The sequence below is a fragment of the Chelonoidis abingdonii genome, chromosome 1, assembly GCF_003597395.2.
Source record: "Chelonoidis abingdonii isolate Lonesome George chromosome 1, CheloAbing_2.0, whole genome shotgun sequence".
Taxonomy (NCBI): domain Eukaryota; kingdom Metazoa; phylum Chordata; order Testudines; family Testudinidae; genus Chelonoidis; species Chelonoidis abingdonii.
This window is the reverse complement of record NC_133769.1, coordinates 316,299,974-316,314,502: the sequence shown is the minus strand read 5'-3', so window position 1 is coordinate 316,314,502 and position 14,529 is coordinate 316,299,974. Positions and strand designations below refer to the sequence as shown.

Below are 14,529 nucleotides of genomic sequence, written 5' to 3'. Positions count from 1 at the left end.
AAGGGACTGGACTCGATGACCTCTTGAGGTCCCTTCCAGTCCTAGAGTCTATGAATCTATGAATTACTATTATTTAGATGGGACTTTTAGTGTAATAATATTATTGGTTCATTTTTCTTTGAAACTTGTAAATTCCACATAAGTAAATTACCTGTGAACTGTTTGAACGGTTAATTGCCTTATGCTAATGAATACAACTAGTTACCAGGAAACAGAGATTAGCTTCAAAGCAACAATATACATTAGATATTCGTCATCCAAGAAAGGCCCTGCTGTGACCATGGCTAGTTCAGCTATAAGAGAAGACTTGGGCCTGAAGGGGGCTGCTGGAAGCAGTGCGAGCCAAGGGACTTACTGGCCGCCGCTTCCAGCAGCCCCCATTGGCCTGGAGCAGTGAACCGTGGCCAGTGGGAGCCGTGATCGGCTGGACCTGCGGACGAGGCAGGTAAATAAACCGGCCCTGCCCACCAGGGGCTTTCCCTACACAAGCAGCGACCCTAGTTTGAGAAACACTGTTCTAGAAGAACTTTTGCAGATCAGCAGCCTCACCATCTCTGCTGTGAAACAGACATAAGAACTTTACTCATATCTGAATGTATATCGATCTTTTAATCATAACAATTCTCTTCTCTCTTTTTATTCATAAATCTTACATTTATTAAATAAGAATTGGCTCGCAGTGTGGGTTAGATATGAAATATTCATTGATCTGGTGGGCAATGCACCTGCTCTCTTGGGATTGGTTGCACTTTATATATGGTGAATAAGGTTTTCAGTAATCATCACTATATTAGACTTGGCTGTTTAGGTGGGAGCGAAAGGCTGGATTGCTTAAAGCGGACCATATTTTGGTTTCTTGGTATCCAGTAAGATATTACAGAAGTTGTTTGGTTACTGGTGAAATCTAGTTATAGAATAAAAAGACAGTTACCTTTTCTGTAACTGCTGTTCTTCAAGATGTGTTGCTCATGTCCATTCCACAATAGGTGTGCGTGCTTGCCACGTGCACCGGTGCTGTAAGTTTTTCCCCTAGCAGTAACCGTAGGGGAGTGCCCCTAGCAGCCCCTGGAGTGGTGCCACATGGCGCGGTATAATGGGCGCTGTGCTCCCCCCACCCTCACTTCCTTCTTGCCAGACAACTCCGACAGAAGGGAAGGAGGGTGGGATGTGGAATGGACATGAGCAACACATCTCGAAGAACACCAGTTACAGAAAAAGGAACTGTCTTTTCTTCTTAGAGTGATTGCTCATGTGCATTCCACAATAGATGATTCCAAGCTATATCTGTTGGAGGTAGGTAGAGTTAACAGACACTCGGGATGGAGCACTGTTCTGCTGAACCCGGCGTCCTCCCCAGTCTGGGAGATGATCACATAATGCGAAGTGAACGTGTGGACCGATGACCATGTGGTAGCGCTACAAATGTCCTGGATAGGGACGTGAGACAGAAAGGTGGCCAATGAGGCTTGCGCCCTTGTTGAGTGCGCCCTCACAATCAGCAGCAAGGAACTCCTGCCAGGTCGTAACACTAGGGATACACAAAGCGATCCAGTTGGAGAGCCACTGAGTGGAGATTGGCTGACCTTTCATGCGTTCGGTAGTGGCGATGAACAGTTGCAAAGACTTCCTGAACGGTTTTGTTTGTTCCAGGTAAAAGACCAGAGCCCCATCTCACATCTTGCATGTAGAGGTGGCACTCCTCTCTAGACGTGTGGGGCTTGGAACAGAATACCGGAAGGAAAATGTCCTGGCTCATATGATAGGCGGAGATCACCTTAGGGAGGAACGAAGTGTGTGATTGGAGCTGCACCTTATCTTTATGAAATACGTGTATAGGGGTTCGGAGGTCAGGGCCTGGAGCTCCGAGACCCTCCTAGCAGACATGATTGCCACAAGAAAGGCTTCTTTCCATGAGAGATGGGACCAGGAAGATGTAGCAAGAGGCTCAAATGGAGGCCCTGTCAGCCTGGCCAGAACCAAGCTCAGGTCCCATTAAGAGACCGAGGGTCTAACATAAGGAAAGAGGCTATCCAAGCCCTTAAGGAATCGACTGGTCATGGGGTGAGAAAATACTGTGTGGCCCTGCACTGGCGAGTGGAAGGCCGATATCACTGCCAGATCCACTTTGACAGATGAGGGTGCTAGGCCTTGGGATCTCACATGAAGGATGTAATCCAGTATAAACTGGAGCAGAGCAGCCATTAGAGAGATGCTGCGATCCGCAGCCCCCCGGGAGAACCTAGACCATTTTGCCAGGTAGGCCTGACGCATGGAGGGCCTCCTGCTTTCCAGGAGGACTCGCTGGATGCTCTCCGAACAGGTCCTCTCCCTGTGGCCTAGCCATCGAGCAACCATGCCGTGAGGTGGAGGACTGCCAGGTTGGGTTGGAGGAGGTGACCTTGGTCCTGAAAGAGAAGGTCTGGGCAAGTTAGCAGCAGTCATGGGGGGCCATGAACAGGTTTGTAACAGTCCTGTACCAGTGCTGCCTGGGCCATGCTAGGGCGATCATAAGGACGCAAGCCCTGTCTGTCTTGACTTTTTCTAGGACCTTGCTGATCAGTGGAATTGGATGAAAAGCATATAGAAGCTGACCTGACCAGGACAGAAGGAAGGTGTTGGAAATCGCGCCCTTGTCTAGGCCTCCCTGGAGCAGAACTGAGGGCACCAGCGGTTCTGCCGGGTCATGAAGAAATCCACCTGAGGAGTTCCCCATGTTTGTTGGAAGGAGAAATCCTGGCTCAGGCGATCCGCCTGAGAGTTCCAGATACCCAGTAAGTGGTGGGCTTCCAGGCTGATATTGTGGGCTATACAGAAGTCCCATTCCTGGAAGAGGGCTGAGGAGCGAGCTCCACCTTGCCTACTGATGTAGAATATTGAGGCCGTGTTGTCCGTGAGAACTCTGACTACCCTGCCCATAAGGGACGAGCGGAAGGCCACACAGGCCAGACTGAATGCCCTGAGTTCTTTGACGTTTATGTGCAGGGCTAGATCCTGCGTAGACCACAGGCCTTGGGTCTGGAGGTTTTCCACGTGGGCTTCCCACCCCAAGTCCAATGCATCAGACACCAATTCTATAGTTGGGGGGCAGCTCCTGAACAGGACCCCCCGGAGCATGTTCTCCGGGGTGGCCCGCCAATGGAGGGAGGCTAGAACGGATTCAGGCACGTCGAGGACCTTGTCCAGCCTGTCTCGGGACTGGGAGAACGTCGAGGTCAGCCAGAGCTGAAGGGGTCGCATCCTGAGTCTGACGTGATGTACCACATATGTACACGTTGACATGTAACCAAGGAGTTGGAGGCACGCCTGGCAATTGTCATAGGAAATCTCATGATCACTTGAATGAGCTCCCTCAAGGTTTTGAACCTGTCCGGCGTGAGGGGAGCTCTGGCCAATGTTGCGTCGAGAATCGTGCCAATGAACACTATATGTTGTACTGGTACCAACGTGGATTTGGTGCTGTTTACCAGCAGCACCAGTGTGGTGCATGTGGACAGGAGGAGTGTTACATGGTCCTGTACTTGTGATCTGGAGCTGCCTTTGACCAGCCAGTCGTCGAAATAGGGGAAGATCTGGATCCCCTGACACCTGAGATAGGCCACCACCACAGACATATACTTTGTGAAGACTCTGTGTGGCGTCGACAGGTCAAATGGGAGTAGCGTTCCTGTCCTACCGTGAAGCAGAGGAAATGCCTGTGGCCCTCAAATATGTGAATGTGGAAGTACGCATCTTGGAGACTGAGGAAGGCATCTCTGTCTCCGGGATCCAGGGAGGGAATGATGGAGGCCAGGGAGACCATGTGGAACTTGAGTTTTACCACGTACTCGTTTAGGCCTCGTATGTCCAGGATGGGCCTGAGGCCTCTTTGGCTTTCGGGTTAAGAAAATAACGGGGAGTAGTACCCTTTGTATCTGAACTCCACAGACACCACCGTCACCGCTCCTAGATGAAGGAGCTGCCTCACCTCCTGCTTGAGTAGGCTCTCGTGAGAGGGGTCCCTGAAGAGGTATGGGGAGGGCAGGTGGGTAGGTGGGGTAGAAAGAAACTGGAGGATATAGCTCCGGGAGAAGATGTTGAGGACCCAGCGGTCCGAGGTCAGTTGCGACCACTCCGGGAGAAAAGAACATAGATGGTTGGAGAAGGGTAGGTTGGGCAGATCTGTGGTGCAGACTGGTAAGTCGTCCTCGGTGTCCCATCAAATCTGGCGCTTACGCACCTGCTTGCCCTTAGAGGGGCCAGGCTGGGGGCGCAAGCCAAGACTGCTACTGTGGGTGTTTCTTATAGTCCCCAGATTTTTTATAGGGAGGCTTGTATCTGGAGTCGGGGGCCTAGCTGGGAGCCTGCTGAGGCTTGAACTTGATCCTGGTCAGAGCCGGGACATACAGACCAAGAGTCTTTAAAGTCATGTGAGAGTCCTTGAGATCATGTAATTTCACATCTGTTTGTTACGCTTGCCACTGAAGGGGAGGTCCTGCAGGGAGCTCTGTGCCTCACTGGACAACCCAGACAAGAGGAGCCACGACGCCCACCTCATGCACACTCCAGAGGCCCTAGTTCTTGCAGCTGTATCCGCTGCATCGGAGGCTGCCTGAAGGGCTGCTCTGGAGGCATCTGTGCCTCCTCTACCAGGGCCTTACACTCCTTCCTATCACGCTCCTGGAGGGAGTCCATGAACTTTGGCATTGAGCCCCATAAGTTAAAGTTGTATCTGCCCAGCAGGGCTTGGTGGTTTGCCACCCTCAGTTGGAATCTTGAGGAAGAATAAAGCTTTCTACCAAATAAGTCCAGCCTCCTTGAGTCTTTATTCTTAGGGGCAGGAGCGGGTTGGCCCTGATGCTCCTTGTGGTTGACTTCCTCGACCACTAGGGAGTTGGAAGCGGGGTGGGTGTATGGATATTCATGCCCCTTAGCAGGCACGAGATACTTCTGCTCTACCCTCTTAGATACAGGGGGGCAGGAAAGATGGGGTCTGCCACAGGGCATTAGAGATCTTTGCCACCCCTTTGTGGAGAAGAAAGGCCACTCTGGCCGGTGCTGTCACCGAGAGGACATCAAAGAGGGAGTCCAGAAGCTCCTCCACCTCTTCAGCCTGTAGACTGAGGCTTGAAGCCACCCTTTTCAAGAGCTCTTGGTGGGCTTTTGTGTCCTCCTGGGGAACAGGAGGAGGAGGCACTGTGATTATCTCATTGGAGAGGATGAGGATGGGAGCGAGGTGCTCTGCGTCCCCACCGGTGCCGCAGAACCCAATGCTTGGTCCCCTTTGAGTACGCGGCTGGGAAAGAGTGCTCCGCTAACCCCTTCCTGGGGGGCTGAGAGAGGGAGGCTGACGGTCTTTCCGAAAGTCTGGCCACCGAGCGAGCCACCACCGGGGGCTGAATCGGGGTCCATTGGTACCAGAGCACTGGTTAGGGAGCCTGGTGCTACTGCACTTGCCGCGGCACTGTTGGAATGGGCTGCCCCGCTGGACTCACCCGGTCCGCCAACTGTCGGCTCTGAGGGGAGGCTGGACTGGCATACGAATGGCCGCTATCCTGGGATGGGGACGAGTAACGACATCATGAACTGTGCCAGGCTCGAGATCTTGAGTCTGATGTAGAGGAGCGGGAGTACCGTCTGTAACGGCTGCTCCGTGAACTGCTCCATCAGGCAGATCTGCGACGGTTGGTTGCTGGAGATCTACACCTGAAGCTGAGGGAATGGTGCCATGCTGGGGACCTCAATTGGGACGGAGAGCGTGAGCGGCGTCAACGTTGGTACTGTGAGGGGCTACAGCGGCTTCTCAGAGTCGGCTTCTGTCCCAGTCTTAGTGGGGCATGCTCTGATCTCGAGGCCTGCACTCCCTCGATGTGGAGTGGTGCCTGGATTCTCTGCTGCTCGGTACCCAACCAGACAATCTGTTGGGGGTTGATGGGGACCTGCGTGGGCTGCGGGGGGGGAGGAGGCAGTCACCATGTGGAGAATGGCATTGGGAACCTTCCCTCGATGATGAGCGGTACCGCCCAGGTGGTGACTGTGGCAGTCCAAGTGCCGGCTTCCCTCTGGACCGGGGAGCTGCTGGGGTTGGTGTAGCTGGTACCAGGAGAGATATTACATCTCAAGCCGCCTGCAGGGCCTCCAGTGTGGAGGGCACCCATATGTGGACACTGGCGTCCGGAGAGGCTGGCCCAGAGTGGGCTGGGCTACTCTGCTCAACTTGAGTCGGAGGCCATGAGGTCCAGGGGGATCGAGAGCTGCCCAATGTGGGTCTAGTCTCGCCAGCCTTGTCCCGGTGCCTTGACAGAGAAGATCTCTTCTTTGTCTTCTTAGAGTGTCCTGTGGCTGGGGAGCAGTGCTGGCTGGTGGAGGGCATTGCTGGGTCAGCGCGCACCAATGCTGCGGTGCTCGGTGCCGACTCGGACTGGTGTAGCGGTATCAGGGCCGACTCCACCAATATGGCTCAGAGCTATATGTCTCACTCCTTCTTAGTCTAAGGCTTAAGTGATCTGCAAATCTTGCAGCGGTTGCTGAGGTGAATTTCCCCAAGACAGCGTAAACCGCTGGTGTGTGGATCACTTACAGGCATAGGCTGTTTACAAGTGTTGCACGACTTAAAGCCTGGGGCATGGGGCATGCCCTTACCCAGGCGCACTTTTCTACTCTATATAAAACTTTTTTTTTTTTTTTTTTTTTAAACACACAAAGTACTAACTGTCTACGAACTAAACAACAGTCCAAAAAGGGAAAGCTACAGCTGAGAGCTGGAGCACAGCAGTTCCAAGGAACATCCACTGGAGGCAAGAAAGAACTGAGGGTGGGGGAGTGCACAGCGCCCCTTATACTGTGCCATAGCGGCACCACTCCAGGTGTCACTAGGGGCGCTCCCCTACCGGTACTGCTAGGGGAAAAACTTCCGGCACCGGTGCCTGTGGCGAGCACACACACCTATTGTGGAATGCACATGAGCAATCACTCGAAGAACCACCACCAGTTTTGGGGATTGTCTGCCCTATTCTTTGCGGTTTGCCCTGAATAAGCATTCTCAGTGTACCCCCTCCAGGCATCACAGTCACAGGGACTCATAGCAATCTCTAGGAACAAAGAATGTAGGCCGTCCTTATAGGACAGGGGGATCTATCCAGGGAAGCAGTAATGCTGAAAAAGATTTGGGAGTCATGCTGGAAAATCAGCTGATTGTGAGCTCCCGGTACAACCCTGCAGCAAAAAGGGCTATTGTAATCCTTGGATGCATAAACAGGGGACTCTTGAGTGTAGAGAGGCTATTTTACCTATGTATTTGGCACTGGTGTGACTGCTGCTGGAATACTATATCCCGTTCTGGTGCCATCAATTCAAGCAGGATGTTGATAAACTGAAGAAGGTTCAGAAAAGAGCCACAGGAATAATTAGAGGATTATAAAACATGCCGGAAGTTGAAGCTAGACAAATTCAGACTGGAAATAAGGTGTACATTTTTAACAGTGACAGTAGTTAACCATTGAAACAATTTACAAAAGGTCTGGTGGAGTCTCCATCACTGACAATTTTTAAATCAAGAATGGATATTTTCTAAAGGATCTGCTCTAGACATTTTTTCAGGGATGTTCTATGAGCATGTTATACAAGAGGTGGACTAGTCAATCACAATGGTTCTTTCTGATCTTAGAATCTATGAATCCCACAAAGTCCTAAGCAACTTGGCTCCAATCCAGCAAAGTACGTAAGCATATGTTTAAGTGCCTTGTTCGACTGGCGCCAAAAAACCCTCAAAATGTTAGAGGGAAATTTTGTGTTGAGCAGTCACAAAACGGATTTTTCCAGTGCTTATAATTCAGCTTGTTTTGTTAATTTTTATATTTAGTTAGGCAAACTGGCTTAGAGATAAGTCCTCAGTAAGGACTAGACGTGGAAATTTCAACTTGTTAAGGTCAGCCATTTTTAAACTCATCAACGTGCAAACCAGCATCTTCACATTTTTCTAGAGTGGCAAAAGTACTTTTTGTTTCCCTCACCTTCCATAATTAAAAATGGATGAATGAATTCATCTCAAACTTTCCAAAATATTCACCTTTGGGATGAGACCAAGACTGGAACACTTCAGATGAAATTGAAAAATTTTCAGATAATTATGAGCAGAGACAGAAATATAAGGCTTATGATCAAAGTCAAAACGTAACCTTAATTATAACATCTTTTACTGACAACACCCTACATCTTTGATCACCAAACAACAATGGCAAAGATGACAACAACCTGTCTGGGACATGTATTTATGCTTCAGTGAAATATAATTAACATTCATTTAGTTGGGAGTCCCACTTTAAAGAATTAAAATAACTTTTAGAGAAAATAAAGTAATAAATAGCTCTTTCCCATAAAATTTCTAATGCCAGAATCAAGGACACTTACCTCTTTCTCTGCCTTTATGAGGTAGAAAAGCACCAGAAATAAAGGATCCATTGGTGTTGCAAACAATAGGCGTCCATCTATGGACAGAAAGATGAAAGAACATTTAATTCTCAGAAACATAACACAGGCAGCTTGATTATTTCCTTTTAATTTTACTGATGGGGTTGCAGTGTTTTCATGGAGTGGTTAAGTAAATTCTGTTATTTTGTTTTATAAATGCCTTAATATAGGAGGGCTCAATTCTCAATTGTGCCTAAGCAACATTCAAATACAGCAGGACAGGTGTCTTGATAGGAAGCTGACTGTAGCTCAATGATTCTGCTCTCCCCCTAGTCCTGGCAAAAGTTAAAGCTGCAGGGGTCTAGCTTCAATGAATGCTACAGGGGAAATCTCTTCCATCAGCAGAGAATCAGGCATAATGAGACCTCGCTCAGCTGTGGCCCCTTCCCCATTTACATCAGGCAGCAAGCTCTGCAGTAGGAAGCAAAAGATGAGTTGTAGCTGAACTCTGCATGCTTTACAAAGGCCAGAGATTCCCTCTGCATGGGGAATTCTCTGTTGGTTTCTTATGCGACACAAAGTGAATTTGGTAGACCAGAGAATATGGTCCAGTGCGTATGTTTAATAATATACACCAATTGCAGGATAGGGCCTTCATTTAACAGAGCCTTCAATATAAATAATTGGAAACAACAATGTAATATGAAAGCAATTCATTAGATAAGATCTAATCACTGATAACCATTTGACATTAGAAAAGCAGAAATGAGTGTAGCTATTTGGACTTGACAGCTAGAGACAAGTTTTTGTTTTAATTCACTAATAGGGAATGAAATTTTAACATATTTTCCCCATTTTGTATTTCCTAAATCTTGCCAAACCAAGATCAGGTTATTGGTGAATCACTTGGCTTACAACTAATAATTCATTCTTCGTATTTCAAAAAGTGTTGATTTTCCAGTGGAAGACGTAACAACAGAACCAACAGGTCCAATGGTAAATTATAATTTGTGATGTCTTTAATTAATTTGCACATTTATTTCCAAATCTTCTCCATTTTAGAGTAAGATCGCTAAATAAGTATGAAACCTCATTCCCCAAGTTCTGTCTTACAGTCATTCCTTGTCATTGGTACCTTTTAATCTGACGGCTGGAAGGTACCATCACAGCACTGAGAAAGCAATTTCTTTTTTAAAAGCAGCTTTTTTGTATTTTGGGGACACAGAATACTAAATGTATTTCTATTTCTCTACACACTCATTTGTTCCCGTAAAAACAACATTTCCAGTACCAATGAGTCTAGTAATGCATTACCGTCACTTGGAAAATATGAGAAAAATCCAAACAATGAGATCATCATTAAATATTTAAAAATAAATTATAAAAAGGCAGAAAGAAAGACAGGCCTTTGGAAGCCAGCAGGGAACTCAGGATATGTCTACACTTCAAGTGCTACAACAGCAGAGCTGCAGTGGTGTAGTAAATGTACCCCCTTCAGAGCCAGTAGCTAGTTTGACAGAATTCTTCCATCAACCTATCTGTGTCTAAACCAAGGCTTTGGTAGGCTTACTTTTTCATACTCTTGAGTAACGTAGCTAAGTCAATCTATGTTTTAGGTGTAGATCAGGTCTAAGTTTCTGGAACAGCTGAAGATGGAGCATGCTGTGAAGGTGACATGCTGGCTATCAAAGGGAGGTAATGTTACGCTTTTCAAACAGCAGCATCTGTAAACTAGATCATTAATAGCCACAACAAATATGTTACTGCTTGAGAGGCAATTCAACCCACCTTGCAGGTAGTGCATTTGTATTAACAGTGGGATATAAAGAAAAAAAAGGTCAACAAGAGAAGATAACATGAATTACAGGAAACTGGAGTAAGCTCCTCTTTCAGGGGATGCAGGCAATCAAAAATAAAAGATTCCATGGCACAAGTATTGATATGTCAGACAAATGGGAGAAATGACAGGGAAACTCCACTCAGGAACCTGAAAAGCTCGCTAACAAAACTAGGTTGAACACGGACCCATTTTAAAGGAAGTGAAAAACTAATGGATTTCAGACTTCTACATAGCTAGAATACTCAAACAAAAACAAAAAGCTGGAGAATTATCATCAGAAGAACAACTTTTTCAGAGGTACAGGAGTTAATTTTATATATGCCCCTGCAGCACTCAAAGAAATTAGGAACACCTTTCCAGGCTTCTAAACAAAATGCAGGTAATGGTTCCTGAGGACAGGATGCAGGTGATGGTTTCTCAGGGTATGTCTACATTACGGGATTATTCCGATTTTACAGAAACCGATTTTTGGAAAAGAGATTGTATAAAGTCGAGTGCACGAGGCCACACTAAGCGCATTAATTCGGCAGTGTGTATCCAAAGTACAGAGGCTAGTGTCGACTTCCGGAGCGTTGCACTGTGGGTAGCTATCCCATAGTTCCCGCAGTCTCCCCTGTCCATTGGAAATCTGGGTTGAGATCCCAATGCCTGATGGGGCCAAAAATTTGTCGCGGGTGGTTATGGGTCCATGTCATCAGTCAATTCTCCCCCCATGAAAGCAACGGCAGACTATCATTTCACACTCTTTTCCCTGGATTGCCCAGGCAGATGCCATAGCACGGCAACCATGGAGCCCATTCAGCCTTTTTCCACTGTCACTGTATGTCTAGTGGAGGCTGCTGACAGACACGGTACTGCAGTGCTACACAGCAGCATCTCCGTGCCTTTGCAAGTTAGCAAAGATGGTTACCAGCCATACTGTACCGTCTGCTGCTTTGCAAGTTGACAAAGATGGTTACCAGTCATACTGTACTGTCTGCTGCTGTCATGCAGGCGCCCCCGACTGACCTCACCGAGGTCAGCCAGGAGCACCCACGGGACGATGATGACAGATACCAGTCATAGTGTACCATCTGCCATCCACAAGGCAAAACAAGGGGATGCTGCTGTGTAGCGCTGCAGCACCGTGTCTGCCAGCAGCAACCAGGAGACATACGGTGACATTGAAAAAAGGCAAAAAACTATTTTTTTCCCTTTGCTTTCACAGAGGGAGGGGAGGCTGATGACATATACCCTGAACCACCCGCGACAACGTTTTTGACCCTTCAGGCATTGGGAGCTCAGCCCAGAATTCAAATGGTTTTTGGAAAGTGCAGGAACTGTGGGATAGCTACAGTCATCAGTTGCCCCTCCCTCTGCGAGTGTCCATTTGATTCTTTGGCTTTCTGGTACACTTGTCTCAGCTTCTTAAGTTTCATGCAGCACTGTGCTGAGTCCCTGTTGTGGCCTCTGTCCATCATGGCCTTGGAGATTTTTTCAAATGTTTTGGCATTTTGTCTTTTGCAACAGAGTTCTAATAGAACAGATTCATCTCCCCATACAGAGACCAGATTCAGTATCTCCCATACGGTCCAGGCTGGAGCTCTTTTTTGATTCTGGGACTGCATGGTCACCTGTGCTGATCAGCGCTCCACACTGGTCAAACAGGAAATAAAATTCAAAAGTTGGCGGGGCTTTTCCTGTCTACCTGGCCAGTGCATCCAAGTTCAGATTGCTGTCCAGAGCAGTCACAATCGTGCACTATGGGATAGATTCCGGAGGCCAATAGCATTGAATTGCAGCCATACTAAACCTAATTCGAAATGACAATGTCAATTTCAGTGCTACTCCCCATGTCAGAGAGGAGTACAGAAATCGATTTTAAGAGCCGTTTATGTCGACAAAAATGGCTTTGTTGTGTGGATGGGTGCAAGGTTAATTTGATTTAATGCTGCTAAATTCGACATAAACTCGTAGTGTAGACCAGGCCTCAGGGGCCAAGGCAGAAGGTGGGAGGAGAAGGGGACATAGAAAATTCAACATAATCAGCAGCATGAAGCATGCACACTCCCTTGGCTCAACACCCATCCACAGCAAGTCAAAGCTTACAGCAGCATTACTTGCAATCTGGTTATTCCTATATGCACCTGTGCAAAGGAAATTTAGAATTAAACACACACCTAGAGATAATGCAATTAAAGAAGATATACAGTTTTTAGAAAATAGCGTGTTCCCCATCATTAGATGATACTTTTTCTACAAAAAAAATCAAATAAAATAGGATGCAGTATTTGACTGGGCAAGAAACTTTTCTCTAGTGACATCCTCACTGATAAAAACATTGTTAGATCCTTGGTGAGAAGGTACAGAAAGTTGTCTGCCTTATATTTAAAAACATAGACTAGGATGAGAAGGCTGTGAATAAATAGGGGAACTTGTTCCAGGTTATGAAATTCCTAAATACCAGCCTCAGAAAAAGAAACATCAGCTTGAGATCCCAAAGCTTTTCTGGGAACCAGAATGGTAGGTGAAAGGAAGAGGGACCAAATGTTCAATGCCTGAAACTATATTTCATTGCTAAAATAAATGGGTCCATTTATGCTTTTTTCCCTCAAATTAAAATATACATACGTTCCCTGAGGACTTCTCAGGTTGATTGAAAAGGAAAGCTAAATATTTTGTGGCACTTGAGTTTACTACAATTTGATTTTTTTCAAGACACACGAACATCTGTCTAATTGAGGCTGCCAAAGGCAGTCTTCTAAGAGACCACAAAGCCACACCCCTGGCTAAATCCAGACGGCATGTGAGTGCCTCAGAAGGTGGAGATACTGTGTGACTGGACTCTACAATTAGGAGACATACCAGTAAATTTATGGGGGGAAAATGTATGAATATTAGTTACACTTAAGGGTAAGGGAGAGGAAACACTATGTTACTCACCATGTTGAACAGTCTGACCTATAAACCAAGAACGATATTCTTCATGAAAAGCTTTTACTTCAAACAGCTGCTGTGCACTGCTATTGAATAAGTACAGGGCAGCTTCCCCTGTTAAAAGAAATCTGGTTTGTATTTGTAAGCTTTCATGAAAATCAAAAGACCATCCAGTATGTCTGAAGAATGTGCCTAATATATACATAAACATACATACATTCTACACACACTGTAACTACAAAGAAAGCTTAGACAAAGAAAACTATTATATACAGATGTTCGTTTACCAGCTCTATAATCCCTTCTCAATTTTGAATCAATAAATAAAAAGTGTGAATAGTTCATTTTACAGTGCAAAGCCTTTGATTCAAACCCAAATCAGATCACACAAGAAATTAGCTTTTGTCTGGGAGGGGGTGGTGATAGCGACAATTTCGCTCTTCTTTCTTTGTGTCTGTCTCTGAGTTATCTGAAATAGGGATAGGAAAAGAGAGTACCGACTCTTTTGAATGCCATTTTATTGTTTGTCGTTTATTTTTGTGTGTTAGTACAGATGTAGGGAGAGTATGGGTTAAATGAATTAGGGGAATGAAGGAGCTGAACTAGTGGGTTTCATTAGAAACTTGAAATCCTGGAGATTTCAGAAATGCTTTGTTTTAGGCCCCTTCACAAAATCCCCCTGCTTCTCACTGGTTCACATGGACAAAGTGGAATGGATCATTTTTATGCCTCCCATATTAGTTTTGATTACAAAATGCCAAATATATTGTGAAAAAGGCTGACAAGCTCCATTACTATAATGGTAAGTCACCAATGCTTTGGAAGTTGTATGATTTTGCAGACTTGGTTAGTTCTGGCTGAGCACCCAAGAGCACACCAACATTGCATGGGTGTTTACACAATATTTGGAGACAACAATTTATTTATTAAAACACAAATATTCTAAAAAGATGCTAAAAGGGTGTTTTCTTCTCTTCCTATTTCAGAGGCTGCACTCATACATAAGGTTACATAACCAAAGGTTTGCGCATTACAGATCTTTAAATAGGCTCCTGGTAATTCTATAGCAGGGGTAGGCAACCTATGGCAAGTGTGCCGAAGGCTGCACACGAGCTTATTTTCAGTGGCACTCACACTGCCTGGGTCCTGGCCACCGATCTGGGGGGCTCTGCATTTTAATTTAATTTTAAATGAAGCTTCTTAAACATTTTAAAAACCTTATTTACTTTACATACAACAATAGTTTAGTTACATATTATAGACTTCTAGAAAGAGACCTTCTAAAAACATTAAAATGTATTACCGGCACGCGAAACCTTAATTTAGAGTGAATAAATGAAGACTTGGCACACCACTTCTGAAAGGTTGCCCATCTCTGTTCTATAGTA

The 14,529-nt window shown here is 46.2% G+C and overlaps 1 protein-coding gene across 3 annotated transcripts in view; it reads right to left on the bottom strand.

The window, feature by feature from the left end:
- The window catches only part of RNASEH2B (ribonuclease H2 subunit B), a 58,530-nt gene that overhangs the window by 27,897 nt on the left and 16,104 nt on the right, over positions 1-14,529 (bottom strand). For all 3 annotated transcript variants that reach the window (XM_075061605.1, XM_032766058.2, XM_075061604.1), the window contains exons 3-4: positions 13,148-13,255; positions 8,386-8,462 (exon numbers count right to left, since the gene is read on the bottom strand). In XM_075061605.1, the coding sequence (XP_074917706.1) occupies positions 8,386-8,462; positions 13,148-13,255 (185 nt within the window). The remainder of the gene's footprint in view (positions 1-8,385; positions 8,463-13,147; positions 13,256-14,529) is intronic.